The sequence below is a fragment of the Calidris pugnax genome, unplaced genomic scaffold (assembly GCF_001431845.1).
Source record: "Calidris pugnax isolate Ruff unplaced genomic scaffold, ASM143184v1 scaffold70, whole genome shotgun sequence".
NCBI lineage: Eukaryota > Metazoa > Chordata > Aves > Charadriiformes > Scolopacidae > Calidris > Calidris pugnax.
In genome coordinates this window covers 3,671,898-3,698,473 of record NW_015090862.1, presented here as the reverse complement: position 1 = coordinate 3,698,473, position 26,576 = coordinate 3,671,898, and the positions used below count along the sequence as shown (strand labels likewise).

At 39.3% G+C, this 26,576-nt stretch overlaps 1 protein-coding gene across 1 annotated transcript in view; it reads right to left on the bottom strand.

Annotated features, from left to right (window-relative positions):
- Window positions 1-851: 851 nt before the first annotated feature.
- OTUD7A (OTU deubiquitinase 7A) overlaps window positions 852-26,576 on the bottom strand; it is a 91,360-nt gene continuing 65,635 nt past the window's right edge. The window contains exons 10-14 of the mRNA XM_014944614.1: window positions 22,828-22,955; window positions 21,408-21,557; window positions 14,342-14,456; window positions 14,059-14,143; window positions 852-12,133 (exon numbers count right to left, since the gene is read on the bottom strand). Coding sequence (XP_014800100.1) covers window positions 10,688-12,133; window positions 14,059-14,143; window positions 14,342-14,456; window positions 21,408-21,557; window positions 22,828-22,955 — 1,924 coding nt within the window. The 3' untranslated portion in view covers window positions 852-10,687. The remainder of the gene's footprint in view (window positions 12,134-14,058; window positions 14,144-14,341; window positions 14,457-21,407; window positions 21,558-22,827; window positions 22,956-26,576) is intronic.

Genomic DNA, 26,576 nt, shown 5'->3' with positions numbered 1-26,576 from the left:
ACTGTTAAGTTCTTCTATAGAATCGGAGACTAATTCAGAAGATGCTGTCTAATTCTACTTCTTGGAGCTGGAGTGTATTTCAGAAAAAAAAGATTTGAGTCTCATTCAGGTTCCACAGATCAAGGGAGATGTTAAAAGGCTGGAGGATACTTGAAGAACAGGCATGAGAAACCTTACACTCCCAAAGTAAATAGGCGTTTGCAGCAGCCTTGGACAGCACAGGCTGCTTAGCCTGACACAGGGGGGTATGGGATGCCCCCGCCAGAGGGTAGAAGCAATTCCAGGGCAACAGTCACCTCCTCAGTCAGTCAGGAGTGAAATGACATCCAAAGGCAGAAGCTGGAGTGAGGTTAGAAACAGAAGTTTTTATAAAAATGGCTAATTAACTGTTGGCACAACTTCCCACGTGTTAACATGACTTCTTCACCACTCGGGATTTCTCTAAAGAAACGCTGTAGGTCAAAACAGCTGTTTGACAAATACCCTGTCTGCCACCTCATGGCTTGGGCATAGGTCTCCCGAGGAGCAGTGACAGTCACGGCCTGGGCTGTGCCACAGCAGCTGTCCCTGCGCGCAGGGAGCCAGGGGACGAGGAGTGCTCCACACAAACCAGAGCCAAACGGGCCCGGCAGCGCCCAATTTCTGGCTTTGGCCTCAGTTACCCAATTTATGCAAAGTAATCTTGATATCAACCTGAGTGAAATGTACAGCAGCAGACAAAAGCTCATGATGAGCCAATTAACACCCCCCCCCGCGTCTGCATCGTGCCCCTTGCTGCTTTTCTAGGCTTCAGCATTTCCCCAGCATAGCGCCGAGTACAAAAAGCACACACAAGAATTCAAGCAAACAGATACTTTAGAAATAAGTTAATTTTATTGAATAGGCATTATAGCTTCTCTCCCTTTCAAATAATGGAGAAGCCAATTCACACAGATTACAGAGCTATCAGTTACTTTGAATAATCTTTCATAAAAGAAAGAAATTAAATACAGTTCTGCTATAAAAAGTGCGACAGTTATAACTGGAAGTTTTTTCAAAACAAAAGCAAGTTTTACTACCTATTGCAAAAATTGGTTTAGTGCTTTAATACTTTACAAAGTAACAATCCCACTGCTAAAAACAGCTCTTACACATCATCTTTGTCAAAGTATGGATCAGATTAAAAATGACATTTTAATTGAATTTGAATGAAAACTGCATGTAGAAAAGGTTCTCAAGAACTCACACTTTTCACAACAAAAAATACTCATTATCTTCTAATGTTAATTAATGCTCATTTCTTTTGAATGATGGATTTAAACATGATATGGTAGTAAGCTTAAAAATGATGAACTGTTTTGTTTGCAGACAAGTGACTACAACCAATCACATCCTTAAATAATGAACAGGGAAGGCAATGGGAAAAGATAAATTCACTCCTTTCATACGGGATAAAAGTTTTGCATGAAAATGGTCAAATACAGAGAAACCTGAAAAGTCACTTCAGTTTTAAATAAATTTCTGATATATTTGTTATATTGTTTATTTAAATCCTAAATCAATCTTTTCTAAAATAGTATAAATTTATAGAAGACAACAAGAAACTCAGACTCTGAAAAATGAGAAGGATGGTATGACTACCAAGAAGTTGAATTCTTAGCCAACAAAAATCAGTGAGACTTGCTTTATTCCGTATTAACATTTACTTAAGCCCCGGTGAGAGCCAACTACTATATTTCTTTGAAATATGGACTTCAAGTACAAATACATTTATTGTACATTTCTACGGTTTCAAAAATGCTGAGTTTGCTAGGTTATTAGAAAGAGTCACATTACCTGTCCTGATTTTTTTAAACTTTGTATAATTAGCTTTGGTTATAATTGAAAAGAGACCCTCAGTTAATGAGTAAATGAACTTCTGTAAACTAAGGGTGTGGCATCTGTGTTATTTTAATTCTTGTTTGGGGAGACAAGCCACTCTATATGCAAACTGAACTGAGGAAGTAAAATCTTCTTTATTGGAAAATCTACCACAGGCTTTAAGGACAAAGAGCTTTAGAGTTTGTCTAAGGAAAGAGAACACGAAAAATATTAGCAGTAGCAAAAAAGATGTACCAACAATTTGGGGAGCGCACATTATACAATAGTAATAGGAAAGTTCTAATCAATTAGCTACATATACCTTTTGTGTATAATAATTCAGACTGTCCTTCAAGATTTGCCCTAATCTGAGAGGCATTGGGTTTTAACAACACAGGATTCTGTAACAAAAAAAGGTAAAATACACCGAATGGCAGAAATACATGTAAACAGCATTGATATTTTCAATGTTTCATTCAACTTTTTCCATACAAGAATGTTAGTCACAAGAATCAATGAGGAAGAATGAGGACTTCCAAGGAGAACAAAGTCTTTCAGCCACACAACAGTCAACTTCAAGGCATTATGAAAAGTTTATAACAGTATTTTATATCTTAAAATTGAATGCAAAATAAAGCTCTAGAAGGGCTCCAATAAGAAAACAAGATCTTTATGCAGGTTTGAAAAACTGCTTCACAGCTGAATCCTGGTAAGACTGACATTCCAAACGCAACAAGGAGCGAGCACGGTAAGAGCAATGGGCTTGGAAAAGAGACAGAAGTAATTGCTCCTCCCCAGGAAAGAGAACAAACCTAATCCAGATCATTGGGACAGAGTTTTATACAAAACTATCAGAGCGGGCCTGGAATACTGTGTTTGGGAACTCCTAGCCCCTTAGGTCTATGTGCCTAATTCCCTTCATTGTTTAATCTCAGCTTAGATCCCGCTTGTTCTCCTTGGTTTGTGGTGAATGAGCAGAGATTGATATGTGCATGCAAAGCTCCTTGAGCAGCTCCAAGGGAAAAGCATTTTTTGTACTGTACATGCACTGTGTGCATTATACAAAGACCATATTTACAGTACTCAGAATCTTGAGCAAATAAAAAATAAAATCATTGCTTAATTTTTGTTAGTATTAAAACATAAGTGCACACAATTTGCAAAGTTTCAAGACGAGAGCGCGTCTACCACGCCTGCATGGCTGTGTTTCAATTCATACCTGATTGCAAGCCCGTTACAAGGAGATGCAGGGCATTCTCTGAGCCCAAGATGCCATGTTCTGCTGCCACATCTCCTGGGTATTTTAACCAAAAACATGGGGAAGAGGCTTCGTGTTACTTAAACCTGGAGGCAATGACAACAAGGCAGTGTTCCACTTCATCTTGACTGCAAAGATACTGTTTAGACACCACGGGGCCAGGGTGAACTGTGTCTGTTTTAAAGGCAAGAGTGGCCAGGCTTGCTCTGTGTTGGCTGGGGCTGGCCATGGCTCCCAGCTCCTGATGGACTGCCAGCCTTCATCAGGCAAAGGTGCTGTCCCAAGGGTTCTAATGTTATTCTGTGGCAAAGAAGTTACATGGGATTTACCTAAAAATGTGGCTTTTACCTCCCAGTTGGCATGAGAGCGAAAGTGTAACTCCAGTGTAAATCCACTTTCGTATTTACATTGATTTTGCATGTGAACAAAGGAAGAACTGGGTCACTGTCATACCAGCTTACACTTCCCCTATGGTTTGTTTAAACAGCATTGGAGAGGGGCAAAATGAAAAGGAGATACACATCCAGCACACAGGAGTCAGGCACTGTTCAGTTCTAACACTGGATCACATTTCTGCCATCTCAGATGATTCTGCCACTCAAGTAAAATTTGCTTTATTTAAGAAAACTTGCCATTTTTCTCTCCCTTCTTCCCCAATGGCAAACTCTGCAACAGAGTAAGAGGCTACATTAGATGCAGAGATGAATGGCAAAACAACATTTCTCTGTCTCCCCAGAATACAGGAAGATCTAAAAAGCTCCCAGTCTTGACAGGAAATAGTTTTTGATACATCTTAACTGTTTTACCTCTTTTTAGTATTTTGGTGCCATGGTTACTCTAGTACCTACCGCTCTCTCTCTAGTTCTACCCCTATTTCCTCTATTGACAATGGTTTCCTGACACGCTGACACTGAGCGAAGAATTACAATTTTTTAAAGTAAAATTTTTTAGGATTAGAGGTTATTCAGATGGCTGGGCATGCAGTTAGGTAGACTTACAGCAGGCTGGAGTATTTTACAGTCATGGTTAAACGAGGAAGCGGGACAGAGGCTGCATCCAGTTAAGTGACTCTCAGTCCCCAGAGAGTCGTAATTTTAAGGCTGTTTGGAACACGGTGGCTTTTACCCATATCACATGTTCCACAGTGCAAATGTGCATCAGCCATTTCAATTCTCTTGGTACAGTACGTGCATTCAGGTAAATGGGAGATAAAACAGCAATCAGAACAGTATACTCACTTGAGAGGAAAAAAAACAAACCCAAACAAAACAGAATGATCATGATATCCATGAAAAAGTCTCAATCCCCCCAAAATCAGTGGCATACACTAGCCCCATTAAGAATGCAACAGTAAAACAATTATATGGTGTTTTGGTACAAGGCAAGTCTCTCCATATTCAAGCAATCACTTTATGAATAAGCCCAATTATTTGTTCACAGATGGAAAAATCACTAAAGAGAAAATGGAAATTCCATTGACTGAAAAGAAGCATAGACTAATCAAGAAGAGCCCTGAATATGTGTTGGAGTAACGCTCGCTTGATTGTTCTGAAACCAAGAAAGAGCTTTTGCTCCCACAGAAATTGATGCTCAGTACATCTTAAAACCAGTCGATTTATTAGGAGAAACCTGGATGCAGAATCTTAACATTAGGCGTCCAGATTTGATAATTTTGGTTGCAGTACATACTTTAATAGTAATTCTGGAACAAATAAACAAACCCCAACAAACTGAACCACAGAAGTTATGGAATTTCAAAAACTACAGAGACTCCTGACTTAACATATGCATTAGTTTGCAAAGTCTTTTTTGCATGGTTCATCAGTAATTGATATGTATAGTACAATGAACTATGAAGAAATAAAATCTGAACAATTGAATCTGCAAGAAGCTAATGCATATTTGATATATATTAAAACACAATGTATCTGCCAGTTAAAGGATGACATTTCTATGATCTAGAGTGATTCTCTTCCCACAGATGCTAAATGATTGCACTGGTTATTCATTCTTGATTTTCATTTTGAAGGAATAATAAGTCTCTGATTTATTATTTTTTTTTTTAAAAAAAAGCAAAGTAGTATTACTCCAATGGATTCAGGGTGTCTTATGAATGTCCCAAGTCAATCAATATCTGTACGGAAATGTTTCATTTGGTAAGAAAACTTTCCAGATGAGTGTTTATTCAGAAGCTGCTTATAAAAGTAGCTATTGGTAGGGACTGGAAAGAAGAGTAGAATTAAATAGAGAGGGATAGTGTTGTACCAAAATATATAAAGAAAAATTTAAAGCTTTTCAATTAAAAAAAATTTGTATATTCAACTCGCATTAGATACAGATCTGCACAACAGACGGAGCAGTTAGAAACAACAAGTACATTTACAAAGCTTTCTTTTCATGGTTAATATCTACCAGCATTTCTGAAGGTAACCTACTAAAATGATGACCCTGTTTATAATAAAGGCGCAAAATATTGCTCTGTAGCATATTTTCAAAATAATATAAAAATAATTTCTATATTACAATTTAAACTTGGCTTGTAAAATTCCAACATAATACAGCCTTAAATCTACAAACAGAACATACTTACAAACACCTTTGTGTTGTTTTCCTCTCATTTTTAACAATATAGTATTTTAGTCATATACACTGGAAATTAATGTGCAAATTAAAATAGATACTAGTGTCTGTTACTGAAATAATTTAAATTCTATGCTATATACTGTTTGGTGATCCTCTGCGTAAGCTGCCATACCCTAAAACAAATACTCTTCAAATACACTGACAGAGACTTAAAATACACTAAGCTGAAAAGCCATCTACAATCAGCATCAGTTATTTTGCTTCTCTGGACCTATGTTTATTTGAGATTATTGTGGTTTCTATTAACACACGGGGTTTCACCTGTGCAAAACATTCTCAGTGCTATGAGACCTTACTCCCTTCACTTGCCCGTGCTTTCCTTTCACCTCCAGCCTGCCAGGGTTCTGTGTGTCCATGAAGCACCCGGTTTAAGGCCCCATTACTAATTACTAATGGGATTCTGCCCGCAGGTTTCAGGACAGCAGATCTAGCCCACAGAGGCTCTCTGCTCCTCAGGCAAAATTCTCATCAGTTCTCCTCTTGGAAGAGTGAGGTCAGGCAGCCTGAGGGGAACAAACACTGGCTAAAGGCTCAGGCCTCCATCCCACAAACTTTTATACTTTTTCTTAACAGTTGTGTTAAGTTTCTGAAAACAAGTAGTCTCCTTGATGTCAGGGAGACTATTGATATTAGTGAAGTTGAGCACCAGTGTAACTGTTTGCAGAGTCAGAGAGTGAGAGGGCAGTATTTGTCAGATCTGTGCTGTGCATTTTTTTGATATCTACACATTCATCACACGAGGAGTAGATAACCCTGAATCTGCCTGTATGTGCAAGGACTGGTATTGCCTCAGACTGATTCGATCTGCAGTCCAACTGTGCAAATCCACAAAAAGCTTCCCTCCTCAATGCTGTCTGTATCGAGTCATACTGCTCACATCACCAGCTTTGCAATTTAAAAAAGACAACTCTGGAGACTTCACTTGGCCTATTTAGATTTCTTAAGAAACAAGCAACACAAACCTCTCCAAGTACAGCATCTTTCTTTCACTGATCCCTTTAAGGTTACCTTTGACTTAGGAAGAAGAAACTAATGGCTAAAAAAACTGGTCACACACTATATTTCCATTGCATTTATAAAACTCAATGAACCATAATGACAAAAGGTTAATCAATTGTTTTAAAATCCAAAGTATCTTAAATTACTTTTGATAATCTACACCACCTTTTTCTGAATGAGCTGCTTGTTAGCCATGTGCTACAACTGACACCCACATCTGAAAAAATACTTGTAAAGTCTAGCAATAGTTTAACAACTCTTTATAAAGCATTTAAAATGGAACTTTAATATAAAGTGTGACTGAAACCCATTATGTATTACAGGCCTCCTCTGTTACGAACAGACCTTTGTATCAGAGTTTATGAACAACATAAAAAAATTGCATAATAGGTTTAAGCCTTTTTTAAATTAGAAAAATTGCACATTCACACATTAAAACATCCCAGCTTCCTCCAACCTAAATATCTCCTGGTGATTTGGGATCTATGTGAGGAAGGCCTAGCCTACCCAGGATTTAGTCTGTACTTTTGAAATCGGGACAACAGTGGTAATTGTTGAATCACTATCAAGAAGAGAGGGGAAAAAAGCAAATGCAAAAATATGTATGTGTTTTTCAGCCACTTGAGTTAACAGAAGAAATTAACACAGTCCTCCCAAAACGATTTCTGTACAACTGGGACTAAGTAATAACTCTAATGAGCTCTGAAAGGTACAGAGACGGCAGATCAGGCACAAGAAAGGACTTGCTGGCCTGTGGCTACATGAGCTTCCAATGTAAGGAAAAATGAGCGAGAAGAGCAGTCAAAGGTTAGCCATCTAGGGCAACAGAAACTCACAGTTGAAGATTATTCCCTCTCACACCTACCTAAGGAACGACATAATTTCTTTCAGTGCTAGTGAACGCAACTCATGAGCAGTTTGCAATTCTCTTTGAAAAAAAAAAAAAAAGTAGAAAATTTCCTCTTATATCTAGACTCTTCTTTTAATAGGACAGTCACTTCTCCAGGAGGAGGCATTCCATCTGTATGTCTGGGCTGTTAATACCAACTACGGTATCCCCTTCAGACAACTGCCACAAATAGCTCAGAAAAAAAGGACAACTAGTAGGAAAAGATGGGTAGATTTTAACTGGCAAATTGCCTTGTAGGCATGCAGCAGGTACAACTGAAACGTGTTTCATGTAACAGATATTTTAAAATGAGCAATCCAGTAGTGGCAACTATTTATGGAAATATCTGAGTGACTTGAGGATAACGCTGAACACTGAAGTTTGTTATTCCATACAGTCAAGCCTATAATTATCCAAATACAATTAATTAATTATTCAAATTAATCTAACATACAGGTACAATCTATTCAATAATTTAAAATAGAACAATTTGTCTAAATATTGACCAGCTGTAAAACTCTTTCAAGTTGTAGATCTTAAAAACATAAACTAGAAACAACTCTTTTGAAAAAGGGGAAACAGCAAATTCTTATGCTAATTGCTTATTTTTACATATGTGCTGTCATTTTTTTCCTCATTTAGAAAGGATACAACTGACTTAAATACATGGGCTGGTGTACTTTGCTGCTGATGTAATATTTCTTAAGCACAATTTTACATAGAAGCAATTCTCAGAGTATCAAATGCTACTGCTACTCTAATGCTCTAAGAATTCTTAAATATTTATTTTTTTCATGAAGTTTTGTCCTGTCAGTTTTCTCAGCCTCGACAACAAATACAATCAAGTATGATATTTAATTTGTTTTAAATTGATCTGGCTTGGTTTAGCATAATCTGCAATCACAGATTTCTTTGGCAATAAGAACTTACATGTAATCACAAGAGTTAACCAAAAAAGGACACTGCTGACCAGGGTACACAGCTGGAGACAGGGGGTTTAGAATGTGCTTACCTTCAGGACAGAGGTGACATGGAGTTTTAACCTCTCATTACGCATACCAGTCCTTACCTTTAATGAAGGAATGCAAATTCAGTACCATTCAGTGTATGCTCAGAATACAGCACGAAATACAAAGTACGGGTGCGGATTCATGGAACAGCTAACACGGCAAAGGCCATGACTTTCTAGGAGTGGCCAACAGATTTATTTTTGAAACTATTCTTTAAACCTCGCGTTCAGCAGAAAACCTATTATCAATTTAGAGTATGTGCTCAGTCCCACAAATTTCAGTGGGATATTAGCAAAAACTTATGTGCTTTTCCTGAAAGCCAGTACACATCAGCATAGGTTTCTGTATCTTGTTTCACGGGCTCCTTTAAGCTCAGTTTCAGGGCTAACAAGGATGAACTGCAGGCAAGTGAAATGCTGCCACCATGTCAAGAATAAAAATCGGGGTACGGCAGAAAAGAATCAGGAACAAAGACTCTTTGGCAAAGAATCTTCCCTGTGCAGGCCAGAAAAGTGCTATTCCATAACGAATAAGGCAGAAATCATTTTCTGCACCTTTAACTGGCAGAGTAAGTGGTCTTGAAGGTTATTCTTCACCTATTTGTGGAAAATGAGCTCTTAAAAAAAAAGAAAAAAAAAAAAAGAAGGTAGACAGTAAATGAGCTGTTGCTTATAAGTGTAACAACGCTAAAGCACTAAAGATCTACTCTTAATACATCATGCCAGTTGATGGCAGAGGGGTGCAAAACTGGCAAGCACTATATTCATGAAAACCTCCTAATGCCATACATCTCCTTCAACAGTATTTGCTGTGTCTGCTTTACAGAAATGTTTCTATGAGTCAAGTTTTATTTTCAAAACTATTGCAACTAGTTACATAAGTATTTGGATATCAGACTTGTGCAAATCTGTGCTAGGAGTTGCCATTCAGACTGGAGGTATTTTATAGCCGCTTGGGAACCTCTTGGTAGGTACATAACTCACTCTAGAAGAGTCAGAAATAGGTGGAGCCAGCAGCCTTCAAGAAAGGCTCACAAGTAGTTATGTTTGCAACAACTATCAACTGGTAATGCTAAGAAAAGAATAAATAAATTATTATTAAATTAATGCAACAGCAAAGGGAATCGATGCAATACATTTGCTTTGACAAGCAGTTCATTCAGCTCTAAAATGATCCTAAATTTCCTAGCTGGTCGTAAAATTTTCCAAATCTAATACAATTTTTATAATTTATTTTCACATTTCTCTCAATTTTAACAGCAATGAAAATAATATTGAAATTCAGGTGCCCAAAACTAACCTATGTGGTGGTTTTTGTGATATGAAGTCTTGCCAGTCATTATGTATTTTTTATAAAACCAGTGTAAAAATTCAGTACAAATAAAAGTGGCTTGTCTACCGTTTTATGGAAATGTAGAAATAACTGGTAAGAATTTTAAATTAGGAAGAGCTACAGCCCTCATGAATTGAGATCTTTCACTCCCATTTTCTCAGCATCATTCAACTTCAGACTAAAATGAGTACAAACATTAGTAGTAATGCTGCCATGTTAGAAATGTGCAGTACGCAAAATCACTACCCTCATGAAAAAAAAAGGCTATGAAAAATTTAGGTTTTACTGAGGAAAAAATACTCTCATAATAGCTATAGATTCTCAAATGTCTACAAGGCAGATACTACCCTACTACAACACCACATCTCCGGTATTATGACTTTCCCCTATCGTTCTACTACCTGAGTGATGTCAGTGTAAATTCAGGCACCATTAGTAAATTTTTGACCAAACATATACACAGCACTGACAAAGGAGTAAACAACCCTTCAGCTTACCAGTATATGTAAAAAAGACACTGACAAAATGGAAAATAATATTTTTTTTTTATGATAAATTAATCCTGTTATTTCCTCATTGCCCCGGAAAAGCGAAAAGCTAGACACTATTGACTCATCAATCCTTTATTCTTTTTTTAAGGATTCCTTTTACTGCAATTCAACACTGTTTACTTTGTAAGTAAGAAAATGGTAAAACTAAGTAGTCACGGAAGAATCCTCAATGCCGGTGTCCCTTGCTTTCTCTCTCCCTGCGTTTTAACTCTTCTTTGTAGCAGTATGAACAGTAATTTTCAGTCTCAGGACGACCATAAAAGGAACAGTTCTCCTTCTTACAGCGGTTCTGCTGGATGGAATATATTGGGCAAACTGTGCTTCTGCCTTGATTTTTATCATTGTTCAACCAGGTCTGAGGAGCATCCTCATCAGCATATTCTAAGCAGTCTCTGATATCTCCAGTATTGAATCCATTTGTGTATGTCTGAGACTTGTGTTCCGTGGGCATGGCATAGCTCAGCGATTCCACTGTGTTCACCGTACGGATACCGGATATCCGGGCTGGGCTATAGCTCTGAGAAGACAGCGATCTGTTTTGTTGGGGATAGGTGGCACAGGTTTTTAAGGTGCCAACCACTGGCTTGTAGGTATCGTCTTGGAAGCTCGATGGCTTGGAGTTGACATCATGCAAATGGATGACGCTTTGCCTTTGAACGGGTGGCGTATGGCTATAGTGGGCAGATACCGGGATGGGTCCACTTTTCTTAGCACCATTAGTAGGCGAAGAAAATGACCCAGGAGTGGGACTAGTGCGATCTTTAAATTTTAAAACCAGTTGAGTCGTATGGCTTTGAGGCAAGACGGGTGATGCCCTATCCTGAGGAGATGTTTCTAATTTTTCTTTTGAATATGCTTCTGGCTCCAGTTTCCTATTAGATGACCCATTAGATGGCCCATTCAGTGCAGCCTTTTTCTCAGCATCCTTTCTTTTCTGTTCCTGTTCTGCATTGAAACGCTCCTGTGCACTGGTCAGGTAATAGCCTATCATCTCCTCGTGGAACTGATGCCTATGACTGGTCAAAAGAAGGCCAGCAAAAATAAACTTCCGTTCCCCCTGCATGGCAGCTCTCAGAATATTGAGGCTGAGTTTCACGTCAGTGCTGTACTTCCATGGGTCAGACTGCTTGTCAGGGAAGGATTTAGTGTTCACCTTTTCAACGGGCGAGTTGCTGGCTCTGTCAGTCGGAGATGGAGTGGTCTTCTCAGATGGAGAAGTGCTCGCAGACTGTCCGGATTCCTCTTTGCTGCCTTTTCGAGACTTCGACTTTTTCTCTTTGACTTTCTCTACTGCATCACCATTTTTCCCATTCCCTGAATTGGCTCTGCTCATTTTGCCATGCACCAGGCCTCCGAGACCACCCATATTCTTTTTCAGTTTAATTCCCAGGGTTTTACTGAGGCTTCCTATTTTATTGGCAACTGAATCCGTCCTGTTTTTGTCTTTATCTTTCCTCTGTTTGTCCTTTTCTTTTTCTTTACTGTTTTTGCCATTATTGCCGTTGGAATTACTACAGATGGAATCTCGGTCTGAGTCCATTGAGTCAGCCAGAGACTGAACATCTTCCCCGGCTGAAGCTGTAGGGGATTCGGGTTGAGCCAAAGGGGCCTGCTATGGAAAAGTAATTACAATTAGATACTGCAAAATCAGTTTTATACAGGGACTTGGTGCAAAAAAAAAAAAAACAAACCCAAATCCAATATAGAATCTGGCATTGATTTTAAATGTACTTCTTAATTCATGCACTGACACCTTCAACTGGTTTCTTCACCAAATAATGCTTATTTGGCTCTGCTGACTATGTATCTTGCTTGTTCCTACAGTAGCTTTTGGCTCATTTCAAGCACGTTTGCAGAACAGAGGTCATTCCCCCAGAGTTTCTCTGAAAATCAGTGTCTGAATAATGGGGAGATGGAAGTCAGTGCTCCCGCTGAGGGGAGGGCTGCAGCACAGCCTCCCTGCGGACAGAGACCGGCCCCTCCATGCGGTACAGGCTGCCTCTCAGCTGGGGAGACAGAGAAACTGGTATCGTGGTGGAAGGGAAATGAGGTTCTGCTGAAAGCTGAGAGGGGGATGTGGCACACAAACCTGTATGCAGCAATATTTCACACGTCATTTTTGTTCAAACCCCAACTTATTAATTTCTTCCTCGTTCAGGTCTCTGGTGCGTGAAAATCAAAGGTACGATGCACCAGGGCTACACATCTTGCCTGTAATATTAAACTCTAAACTTCAGTAAGTAGACTGAGGAATACAATGAGGTGTATTCATTCTTACTGGAAATAAAATGCAGACAAAACTGGTGTCAGAAGTCAGAGTTCCACCTTATATTTTAGGTAAGGTGATAAAACATCTTTCTTGAAAATGCAGTAAGGATCCTAGGATACTTTAAAACGTGGCTCTGTTCATTTACTCCTGCAAGACTTAGTCTTGCTTTCAGGCATCATGAAGCTAAAATCTGCTAGAGATAAACGCAGAACATTTAACTAACCATAAGGATTCAGAGAAAAAAAAAAAAAAGCTCTGGAGATGTATATACTCCCAGTATAAAAATGCTATAGAAATGCACTCCTGCTTCTTGTCCCTGGGCACTTCCTTGTCCTCTCTCTCTGGAGTCACTGAGCCCCCATCACCCGGTCGGGAGCAGAGCTGTTACCCCAGCTTGGCAGAGGAGGAGGCAACTGCTGGAGTGACCTGACCACACTCACGTGGCAAGTGCAAAGTGGGGAGAGGTAACCCAGGTCCCACGAGTTTCAGGCTCACTGTTTACGACTACAGGACCGTTTTCCCTCTCCTTTTTCTGATGTGGTAGTTACCACTGTAGAAACTGTAGAAAAATGCATTTTCCCCCCTCTTGCAGCTTGTTAAATGCTTTCTCCTTTTGTGTTCTGTTCCTCCTTTCAAATCCCATCTGTGTAGGCTGTCTAAATCACCTCCAGCCTCTCCTAGCAACCTTTTCCCTCCAGACTAACCCCTCCATCCATTCCATGTCATTTGCAGAGAAATTTGCAGCTGACTGGGTGCCAGCTGAGTGCAGCTCTAAAATAGCTTTCTGAAAGAATGGGGCTCCCGTTCAGCGCCAGTCTGTGCCCTTTTGTCAGCCACTCTAAACTGGGAGCCGTCCCAGGGTGCCAGTGCATTCTCAGAAAGCGAAAGCACTTGGGAGTGGTGACCGAGCAGTGGCATTAGGAGAGCAAGCCAAAGTTCTCAGAACACAATGGCGAGAAAAGGTCTATTTTAAGGCTTTTCTGAACTACGTGGACTGCTGAAATAAGTTACAGAAAGATTAAGCTAGAAAATACATTCCAAAACAGAGTAGGAGTTGCAAAAAAATAAAAGCAACTGCGTCATTAAAACAAATAACTAGGAAAACGTATAAGCCTGACTGCAATGACAGTGAGCCACGAGTGACTTTGTCCCTGCTGCCAGGACACTGGTGTTCCTGGGCAACTGGCCAGCCCAGGCAGTGCCCCACACAGCACCCTGCCCTGCCTGGCACCTCTCCTCTTGGGCAGAGCGAGGGGGAGTGACCTTACCCGTGTCTCAGACGGTATGCGTATCCACGTTACATTCATATAGCTGTGCAGGAGATTAAGCTTTGCCTCAAGAGACAGAATCAAACTAAGGGTGGAAAAAAAGAAGGGAACAAAGTGTCAAAAACAGCCTGAAAGAAAAAGCAATATTTCTTAACAGGGAGAGATGCCATGCCACCAGAGAACATCACCAAAGCCCTCTCTGTCAGCAGTTCTCCCAATGCTTCAATCAGGTACGGCTCAAGACATTTTACTGCTGAACACTAAGGTTTCAAAAAGGTCTTACTTGGCCAGCTTGGTGTTATCGTTGTCGTCTTTTCCCCACTCCCAGTCTTTCCCAGGATCCACCGCAAAGTGCAAAGGCAGTAACTTGTGTTCAGAGTCAGTCAGGGGGATCACCGCTGAGGGAGAGAAGAAACAAGGATTGAGGTGGGGGGAACAAAAACAACAAAAAAATTAATTAGCTGTGAAAAGCAGCATAACTGGTTTAAAGAAGGGCAGAATTTGAGCCTGCTGCAGAATTGTCTCATTCAGAGCACCACAAATGATTTATACCAGGCTCCATTTTCCCATTTTGATGTTTGTGAAAGGGAAGAGGAGAGAGAGAGGTTAATACACTGATTGCTCCTGGAGTGAAAGATAGTCACCTCTGGAGGAGGGGAGACCTCTGGGAGAACAACATTGCCATTTTGTAATGCACAATAAACATTTCCTGGAGACAGAACCATTAGAATAGCAGAAAGCAATAAAAAGTTGAAATACTCCTGCCTGTCTCTCACACAGATGCACATACTTGTTAATTATTTTCTCTTTTCAGTTTAGTACTTTTTTGTTTTTCACTGTCAAAGAAACAAAAATATATTGGTAACAGCATTAAGAAACAAAGCAAAATGCAGTTACAGGGATTTTGGATTCAAACTGTGAATTAACGTAATTGAGGAGCAAAGATCAACATAGATATGGGTTAGGAGGTCAGTTGGAGGCCTGTCAGGAGCATAGTGAGAAGCCCATTACAGAATCAGAGAATCACCATGGTTGGAAGGGACCTCTCATTGAGTCCAACCTTAAGAAAAAAAATAAAAAATTACTGCTGTTACGTCCCAGCTCCGCTGTCCAACTGCTCTGGCTGTTCTCCCTTCCCCTCTCTGCTGGGGCTCTGCCTTCTGACACCTCTCTTGATGACTCTGCTTTATGCTCTGTGTGATTTTACAGAGTGTCTATCATTCACCACCAGCAAGAAACTAAGAGAAAAACACTGTCAGCTTTAATTAAAGCCAGCAATTTGCTTCCATTTCATTAGGAAAAAAAATAAAATAAAGGCTGTTTAGGTACTGGATGGGATCCTCAGCATGGGGCAGGTCACTGCTGCTTCTCTGACAACCAATCAAGGAATTTAATTTTCTGTACTGGAAACCTTAAGGACTTTGCGGAGGTATTCATTCCTGCAAAGCCAGGGGGCAAAGGAACCTGGAGGCATCAGCCAAACATCTGGCACTGACTTACTGAAAACTGATTGCATGTATTGGTTATAGGCTGTTTATAATCTTTTCTGCAGTTCAGAAAACATGTTGTCAAAACAAAGGTACAGGATTTTTTGGTTAAATATTGTTCCTCACCTAGCAGAACGCAGGAAACTTAATCTGCATTTTAGAGTAACACGGTGAGGTCAGTATTTGGTTCAGACAATTTGACAACAACTGCAGAAAGTATATATATTTTTTCATCTTTGCAGACTGGAAATAAAAAGGTCAAACCTCTAAAAATTTAATCGAAACGTTGTCCCCTACTGCTTATAATAGTAATTCTTGAAATATTTTCCCCATATTAACTGCAAATATAGTACAGAACAGCTGGAGACTAATCAACTTTAGTTGCAGATACTGCTGTAGGATGCAGTCACAGAAATTAGTATTGTGAGAGAATTTACCTCCTTAAAGAAACTCAATGTGAATAAGTAGCAGAGAGTCTAACTGCAGTTCAAAATACATGGTAAAGCAGGAGCTCATGAAGCACAAAAGCATAAGAAATGTACAGGAGAGGTGACAACTGAATACACTTTTTAACACTGATTGGTGTAATATGAGAGCTTACTCTGCTCCATTCAATGAAATTACTGCAACAAAGGGGCTGGCATAGCTGGTAACACAATTCACTGATTGTGTTTCCCAAGGAAAAGACACATTCTGCTAATTAACTGAATTACTAGCAGGTACTGACTGGATTTACAACTGACCTTACAATGCAGTATCTCAACTTTTTGAAAGAAGGTGGCAACTCAGAAGAGAGCAGCTGTATAAGTTTACCACACAGCATTTCCATTCTGGTAGCACCTGACCTGACAGGGCAAAGCACGGGAGTGTGGGAAGCTCCAAGTTCAACAAAGCAATCTTAGGGTCATGTAAGAACTGGTCTTTGTTTCCATAAGCAAAACTACAAAACATCTGCATAAATATAGCCTGCATGAATAGATGAGTATTTACAGGTTTTTGATTGGACGTTGTGGATTTCAAAACAAGAGGGCCTTTGGCGTCCATCAGAATGCCAGCTGTGTGCTGGTCAAAAAATAACATGTCAAAATGTTTTTTAAATCCTCTCCAGACAAGAGGACGTTAGCATCTTTTCTCTCTTTATATACATTTACAGTAGTACTCCAAATGATCTGATAAACGATTATATGCCAAAGCAGAACTCCAGGTGTTTACATCAGCATTTATTTGACTACATCCATATGTCTCAGAAATATAGGACGTACTGTCTCCTCCACAAAACAGCTTCTTGGCAGCCTAAACGTGTGTACGTACACACAGTAGTTCAGACGGCTTCAGTGTGCTCCTGACACCCAGCTACGTGGCTGTCAGTACCATGACTGGGAGTCACACACGGCCTGGCTCTCAGAGATGCTCCTTGTAACAGGCTGTAGCTCTGAGCTCCCACCTGCATCCTCACAGTTCAAAACCTGGCCTCGTACCGTGGCACCTGTGCCATTGCTTTCCAACTCGCACAACTCTGGCTCTCCTTCCTCTCTGCCAAAGCTGCTGCCAACATCTCTGTGCTGACAAGGTACAAAAAATAGTCATTATTAGAGCATCCTTGTGCCAATCTACTTCCTGCCACAGCATTTGAAGAACAACAGCGGTGTTGTGTGAGCTCTTAGGCTGCTGCAGCCTCTAACAGCAACCAGTTTGGCAGCTGGAAGCTGAACCATTCCCTTCATCCCAGACCTAATGCCAAGTGCTTTCTGCTGATCCACAGAACTGATGCCTGTGTATCCAGGGCCCTGCAGTAAAACATGTAAAATCAGATCACACAAAAAAAAAATACTGTTTTGATTCAACAACCCTGGTAGTTAGCCTGGAGGAACTTACACATGAACAAAGCCAATATTAAATGTTACAGAAGGTGTGCTGGATATTTGGTAGCTTTTTGTCTCCCAGCACATTTCCTATGCAGCTACAGGTATAGGAAAATCCTACAGAAAGACAGTTTCTAACCATAAGAAGTATATTTAACATTATTGCTAGCACTTGTAGGAGAAATCAAATATGTGACCTTGTCATCAAACCCAAGATCTTGCAGTGTGTAATTAGCAGGAATATACGACCTGTAATATTAGCAGTATTTCAGTAGGTGGCATCAAGGTGCATCACTGAATACTTTAGCACAAGGCAGGGTCAGAGCTGCTGAACAGGAGTGTCCCTCACAGCCCTGTCACAGAGGATGCCACAACAGCACAAGGTTTGGTGGGTGGTGATTACCCTACCTGCAAAGTTATTGTAGAGACAGGTAAGTTCTCTGTATTCAGTCAAATTATTCATGCATATCAGCTCCTGTAAGACCTGTGATAATGAAGTATTGTGTGAAGGCAGATAGATGTGCCTGAAATAACTGAGGTTACTGTCAGTCTACTGATACTATTCTGATCCCAATTGTAAGAATGCAAGAAATGGACTCTGCCTACTCCAGAAGTTGTCTTGTTCCACCACCAACAGAAATTGGACCTAAAAAGGATCAAGACCAAAGAGATGGAGGCATGTTCTACAAGACAACTAACTGTCTCATAAGTATGGAAAATGACTAATACATCCAAACTCAGATGAAATGCACAAGGGGATAGGGAATTAAATGAAGGATATTTAGCTGTCTCTAAACTACTCTTTAGGAAGGAGGACACTAAATGAGCTTCACTCAGGAGATCTCAACAACCAGTACACGTTCCATGTTTACTTTACAGGTAATATGCATTCATAAAGGATTTAAAACACCTCTGCAGTGCCAGCAGGCATAAAAAAAAAAAAAAAAAAAAAAAAAAAAAAAAAAAAAAAAGGAGGACTCATACCTAACAGCAAAACTCCACTGAATTTTTCTAAAGCCTGCCTTCCCCCCAGGCAGAGCAAAGACAGATAGAAGCCTTCATCTCACAGCCTTTTATCATTGAGCAAACAGGTCTTCCAAATAAGGGTGGTGATAGGTAGCTCCTCCGTTCCTGATGCAGGAACAAACCCAGTCCTGAAGCTCTTGCCACCCCCAATCCCAGTGGCTCAAACTTGACACAGAAATACCTGGTCAGACCTTGTTGTCACTGTTCTGAAGTACAACAGAAGACAGCAAGATGATAAGATACAAATGTTTCAACTAAATGTTTTTAAATGAGAAAAGTGCATTTTGCACATTAGAAGAGAGATCTTTTATATATATTTTCAACAGTAATCTGACTCATATGTAATCTTCTAAACACTTTACTAACCCAAATTAATACAGTTCAAGAACTCAGAGGCACAGCAGGTAACTATGATTATACCTATTTACATACATGGAACTGACAGAAAAGGCCAAAGTGGCCAAAACAGACAGTGACAGCCCAAGGATTAGACTGAAGAGTTCTTGGCTCCCGGTCTTGTGATTAGACCACTTAGACTCTTAAGAACACAGGAATAAAATTCAGTGCGTATTGTTTCCTTTCTGATAGGTAAACCCACCTACAGGAAGAAGAAAGTACTTTGTGCATTGTATTCACTATGTACCCTGGGCTGCTGTGTTTGTAGCATACCTTGTTCTCTCTGTTGATCTTTTTGTTCCATGGAAACCAGAGCAGAGAAATGGGCCTGATCGTAGGCTAGCACAAGAGGTGAGCAATGGCATCTGTTGGGTAGAACTTCAAGTGGCAAATAAATTCCTCCAAATGGTATAGGTGCAAACGCTGCAGAGTAAAATGAGATTTATTATTTTGTAAACTATGTCAAAGAACAGACAATGTTGGTTCTATTGTATGTAACAATTGTGCTACAACATATTCAGAGCTTTAAGACAGCAGTCTAAAGTGGAGTAATCAATGCAGAAAATAGTCATAACAGGTAAAATTTCATTATAAAAATGTCAGGAAATATACTGAGAACAATAGAGAAAACATTTCGCTCTTCCATATGTTTTACTTGCTCTAATTGCTTACTAGTAAAGATATTAAGGTCTTATAACAATATTGTGATGATTCTCACACACGTATGCAGCTCTGTGCCTTCCTGTAACACTTCTAGGTAGAAGGATGTTTTCTAACAATCAGCAGTAAATACACCATCAGTTCTCTTGGTAACATGCTCTGCTCATGACTTGCATTAACAGATTTCTCTAAGAAACTTTACAAACTTGTTTATAGTCCACACACATGTCATCACGCACATTGTATATGTATCTATATAAATTAATGATAAGGAAAGATTAAAAGAATTCTACAAGTAGAATTTGAATGGGATGCTGCATCTGTAAAAGCCAAGTTCTTTCCTCTGAAAGATTCTACACTTGTTTATACATAATTATGGGAAGCAGGGGAAAGGGAAAAACCAAAACCCTCATGAGTTGAGATAAAGACAGTTTAATAGAAACAATGACAGAAAAGGAAAAATAACAATAATAATGAGATGGGCGACTCTCACTGCCCCGTGAATCTGCACCGATGGCGGATTCCCGCCCCCCAGCCAACCCCAGTTATCCACTGAGCGGGTGTCTGTGGTATGGAATATTCCACTGCCTGTTCCCTTGTGCTCTCTGTTCTTCTATGGGAAGCTGAAAAATGGCCTTGAATAGTGTAAATAAGACTTAGCAACAACTAAACCCAGTATTCATTAATGTCATTCCTTTCACAGCCATCACTAGAAAGAAAATTAACTATTCCCAGTTGAAACCAGAACGGCCAGTAAGAATTGTATTGTGTTCTGCAATTTGGTGGTTATGAAGTTGATAGTAAATATCTAGGAACAGATTTTCAGTGAGACTTAACATCATTATCCTGTATTTTTTACTTTTATCTCACAGAAATGGATTAAGTATCATTCTGCTCTTCCTTTTTCTCTCAGAAAAAGGCAGCAGTTATCCCATAAACGAGCAGATACGTTCCAGCTGGGACTTTTGTTTGTGATAGTTTACGATCGATTCAATTTACATAGGTGCATAAATTTCTAATGAAAAACTCTTACCTTCTCCCCCTGAGTCTCGTAACATTGTGTCTGCTACTACAACAATTGGTCTTCTCAAAATATGGGCTAAGACAAAAACGTGGAACTCTTCCAAGCTCTCATACACTGGATCTTCTGCATTATCAACTCTGGAAGACACGGCATTGAAACTTTTTGAAACAACTGGAACCAACCATTGAAATTTTTGTGAAAAAACACATTGCAGCAGCTATTCCTTCTTCCTTGTCACTCATATTCCGTAGAAGCCTTCATCTCACAGCCTTTTATCATTGAGCAAACAGGTCTTCCAAATAAGGGTGGTGATAGGTAGCTCCTCCGTTCCTGATGCAGGAACAAACCCAGTCCTGAAGCTCTTGCCACCCCCAATCCCAGTGGCTCAAACTTGACACAGAAATACCTGGTCAGACCTTGTTGTCACTGTTCTGAAGTACAACAGAAGACAGCAAGATGATAAGATACAAATGTTTCAACTAAATGTTTTTAAATGAGAAAAGTGCATTTTGCACATTAGAAGAGAGATCTTTTATATATATTTTCAACAGTAATCTGACTCATATGTAATCTTCTAAACACTTTACTAACCCAAATTAATACAGTTCAAGAACTCAGAGGCACAGCAGGTAACTATGATTATACCTATTTACATACATGGAACTGACAGAAAAGGCCAAAGTGGCCAAAACAGACAGTGACAGCCCAAGGATTAGACTGAAGAGTTCTTGGCTCCCGGTCTTGTGATTAGACCACTTAGACTCTTAAGAACACAGGAATAAAATTCAGTGCGTATTGTTTCCTTTCTGATAGGTAAACCCACCTACAGGAAGAAGAAAGTACTTTGTGCATTGTATTCACTATGTACCCTGGGCTGCTGTGTTTGTAGCATACCTTGTTCTCTCTGTTGATCTTTTTGTTCCATGGAAACCAGAGCAGAGAAATGGGCCTGATCGTAGGCTAGCACAAGAGGTGAGCAATGGCATCTGTTGGGTAGAACTTCAAGTGGCAAATAAATTCCTCCAAATGGTATAGGTGCAAACGCTGCAGAGTAAAATGAGATTTATTATTTTGTAAACTATGTCAAAGAACAGACAATGTTGGTTCTATTGTATGTAACAATTGTGCTACAACATATTCAGAGCTTTAAGACAGCAGTCTAAAGTGGAGTAATCAATGCAGAAAATAGTCATAACAGGTAAAATTTCATTATAAAAATGTCAGGAAATATACTGAGAACAATAGAGAAAACATTTCGCTCTTCCATATGTTTTACTTGCTCTAATTGCTTACTAGTAAAGATATTAAGGTCTTATAACAATATTGTGATGATTCTCACACACGTATGCAGCTCTGTGCCTTCCTGTAACACTTCTAGGTAGAAGGATGTTTTCTAACAATCAGCAGTAAATACACCATCAGTTCTCTTGGTAACATGCTCTGCTCATGACTTGCATTAACAGATTTCTCTAAGAAACTTTACAAACTTGTTTATAGTCCACACACATGTCATCACGCACATTGTATATGTATCTATATAAATTAATGATAAGGAAAGATTAAAAGAATTCTACAAGTAGAATTTGAATGGGATGCTGCATCTGTAAAGGCCAAGTTCTTTCCTCTGAAAGATTCTACACTTGTTTATACATAATTATGGGAAGCAGGGGAAAGGGAAAAACCAAAACCCTCATGAGTTGAGATAAAGACAGTTTAATAGAAACAATGACAGAAAAGGAAAAATAACAATAATAATGAGATGGGCGACTCTCACTGCCCCGTGAATCTGCACCGATGGCGGATTCCCGCCCCCCAGCCAACCCCAGTTATCCACTGAGCGGGTGTCTGTGGTATGGAATATTCCACTGCCTGTTCCCTTGTGCTCTCTGTTCTTCTATGGGAAGCTGAAAAATGGCCTTGAATAGTGTAAATAAGACTTAGCAACAACTAAACCCAGTATTCATTAATGTCATTCCTTTCACAGCCATCACTAGAAAGAAAATTAACTATTCCCAGTTGAAACCAGAACGGCCAGTAAGAATTGTATTGTGTTCTGCAATTTGGTGGTTATGAAGTTGATAGTAAATATCTAGGAACAGATTTTCAGTGAGACTTAACATCATTATCCTGTATTTTTTACTTTTATCTCACAGAAATGGATTAAGTATCATTCTGCTCTTCCTTTTTCTCTCAGAAAAAGGCAGCAGTTATCCCATAAACGAGCAGATACGTTCCAGCTGGGACTTTTGTTTGTGATAGTTTACGATCGATTCAATTTACATAGGTGCATAAATTTCTAATGAAAAACTCTTACCTTCTCCCCCTGAGTCTCGTAACATTGTGTCTGCTACTACAACAATTGGTCTTCTCAAAATATGGGCTAAGACAAAAACGTGGAACTCTTCCAAGCTCTCATACACTGGATCTTCTGCATTATCAACTCTGGAAGACACGGCATTGAAACTTTTTGAAACAACTGGAACCAACCATTGAAATTTTTGTGAAAAAACACATTGCAGCAGCTATTCCTTCTTCCTTGTCACTCATATTCCCACTCTTTTGAAACACATATTCCAATGATTGAAATAGGTAACATAAGAAATTGGAAAAGAAAAAATATTTTTGGAAATAAAGTAATAGCAGCAGAGAAAAAGTTTTCACTTGCAAACTTCACACTAGTTTAGTAGTCAGCAAAATTCATTAGTTTCTGAAATCGTTTGTTATCCCAGGGGGAATAAAAGGTAATTCTTAGCCAAGCTCCTGGTGTAAAACTGCTTTTGCCGCAAAAATAATAAGTTCATGCAACACCCATGCACATAGACTCTACAATAAAAAGTGGTTTTCTGGTTCCTCTAAACAAAATACAGGTGAATTTACCTCGGCAATGTAAGAAACACTGAAGTCAGCTTGGGTAGGAGGAATTTAACCAACAAAGTTGTCAACTTTTTTTCTTTGGTTATTACCAAAATATACCTTTTTAAGACAGGAAGGGGTTACCTGCATAAGGAACTGAAGATCCATTTTCCTATTAGGTTTTCTAATGAGATTAATTTCAACTACTTTCAGATGTCTAAAAATCAGAAGTCTAAAGCATTTCACCTTGACTGCCTCTACAGATAAAAAAAAAAAAGGAAAAAAAAAAGGCGCACATCTGGAAGTATGATCATCCCTCTCTTAAGCATTTGCCCAAACATTAGATGAAAATTCTCATTTCTCTTTACAGAATATGGAAGGATCTAGGCCAAGATGCAGTTAGGTGAGACAAGGCCAAGCATTTTTGCCAGTGGAGCTTTGCGAGTCATAACACACTGAAAAAATCAACACAAGTATCTTATATGGTAGGAGAGCAGAACATAAAATTCAAACAGTAAGGCAGCTCTATAGAGAAGCCCAATTTTTTTCTTTATATTGGCCTTTTACAGGTCTGATACAAATACCACAGGAATTCATGAAAGCCTTTCCATTCTCTTTACCTAACTGGAGCAGATGCAGAGCACTTGAAAAAGTAGAGAGATAGTATTTCATTTTTAGATTAAAATAAATGATTTATTGAGGAGTATTTCATAGATCTAAACAGAGTTAATCCTCAACCAGCTTCACAATGAGCAAGGAATTTAAGAAAAAGACAAAAAAGTGCTGTTCTTGGGAGGAATTTTTTTTTTTTTTTTTAAATCAATGTAAGATATAATCGGAAGATAATTTGAGTACTTGAAGAGTCTTTGGCAATCTGAAGAGTTGTTTTTTCATTTTGAATTGTTGATACCATTATAAGTCTTGGGAAAAAAATTTATTAAATTCATCATCCTTACTTGGTGAAAATGCCTTTCAACATCTAGTTCTCCAAAACATGGGTATTAATTGCTAGTAGGCTGACATTGTGGTGTTTTGTGTCAAAACTGTGTACAAAGACAAGTACACACACTATATTTAAATTAAAAAAAAAAAAAAGAGACTGAGCTACACAGCTGAGTGCTACTCATAGTACAGCCAGAGCACAGCTTCTGTGAGACATGACATAAGAAGGTGGGCAACGGAACCTACACATGCTCTGAAATGAAGGCAGCAATTGTCCTCTTTCTTGCTGTTGGGTGTGTAGAGAACTTCCCTACGTAACTGCCATTAGTTTTCATTATATGTGAAAAATAGTAACTGAACACAGCTGTATGGGCACTGGTGTAGAACATGTGGGACAAATACAGTAACCTTCACTCAGGGCTGGTGGCATCCAGGCCATCAGAGCACGGTGGCAGGTATTAACAGCAGGCTGATGCAGGGTGCAATTCTCTGATTAAGCAGAGACACTTCTCCTTCCCTGTATCCCTCCTCCCGTCACCCAAACTCATCAGGAAATTTTTCCTGATGTTCAAAATAAATTCCTCATCTTCCAATTTCCTGTCATATTCTTTATTGGCTGCAACAGCTTTTCAGCATTTGCCGTGCATTATATCACCCTCAGAGTAATTTGTTTGCCAAAAGGAAGTTAGAAGAATCATGTTATTGGCAAGACAACACACCACAAAGATTTCCAGCTATTTTCTCACGTTAGTATTTCTAGACTATCAGTCCTAAAGTTTTCCTTTGCATCCTCTAATCATTCCTCATCTCCTAGCTCATGGGGTTTCTAGAAGTGAAAGGCATATTCCAGATGCAGCTGTATCAGAAGGACTTTTATCCCCTTGGTCAGCTGATGCCAAGCCTGACTGCACATCAAGCCCAAAGTTGCACTGGCCTTTTTTTCACTTTTCAATATCACATCACCAAATTGCTTAATTCACTATTTATGATCATATTCACACATTTCAGATCCTTTTTTTATATTAAACATCTGTGTTCCGTTGCTCATTTTCACAGAATCAGAGTGGTTGAGGGTGGCAGGGACCTGGGGAGGTCTTGTCCAAACCCCCAAATTCAAGCAGGGCCACCTCGAGCCAGTTGCCCAAAACCCTGTCCAGACAGCTTTTGAGTGTCTCCAAGGGGGAAGATTTCACAAGGATTCAGTAAGAATTTTCCTAAATATTAATGAGAACAAAAAATTATCATTAATAAGTATCCATAGCAACTTGGCACATCCTTTGATCCACTTACCATTCCACTTTTTGTCATGGACCTTTATTTATGCTAACTACATGGCCATGAAAATTGGGGACAAAATAATTGTGTCAGTATAATGTGGCAGCAAAGGAAATTTAGGAAACTGCAATTAATTCCTCTATTCATGTAAAGTTAATTTTAAATAATGAAATCCACATATAAAGAGCATTCAAATCTGCAGTACAGAATCCTGCTCCAGCAGGGCACTCTGACTAATTTATCTTGATTGTATGAACAAATTAACAAAAAAGGAAAAAAAAAATTAAAATCTCAGTCTGTACTACAGGACCTCAAATCCAAACAGACTGAACACCTACTCAGCACTCCAAAGAGATTTTCTTTCCTATGGAAAATCTAATTTGTGCTGCAGCCAGTAATGAGAAAAACCTCAAAAAGCTGAAAGGGGAAAGTCCCCTCCCCTGCAGTTCCCCTGGCCGTCTGCACTCTGCTCCTCTCCTTTGCCTCTCAACTCTGAGCAAGATCTGTTTGCACGTCCTTCTAAACAGCTCCCTGTGGTAGCCTTGCTTTTCTCTCAGTTTGTCCAGCAGATTGGTAACAGCTATTCTGAGTTCAGATAGAGTTTCAGGATTCCCGCAGAGCAAGAGACCAATACCTGCAGACAACTGGGATCTACTGGAACGACATGACAAGCACCAAGTTCTTCAACCTGGTGGTTAGGTACAAGCATGAGACCAGAACAAAATCTGAGCTCCTATCTCGATCTGCTACAATCCCATTTCTGAAACCTCTTCTTTCCCTGCTTAAGAATTCCAGAATTAAACTGAACATCCAGTACAGCCACAGCTTACTAGCAAGTACAAATTCCTCCAGAAGGCAGCTGAAGGAACCTATCTCCGTTGGTTCCCCTATGCAATATTTCAGCAGCGAGCTTCAACTCAAACACCAAAAAAAATGAACAGTAATGGGCCATTTCCCTGCTTTACTTCAGGAAAAAAAAAAAAAAAAAAAAAA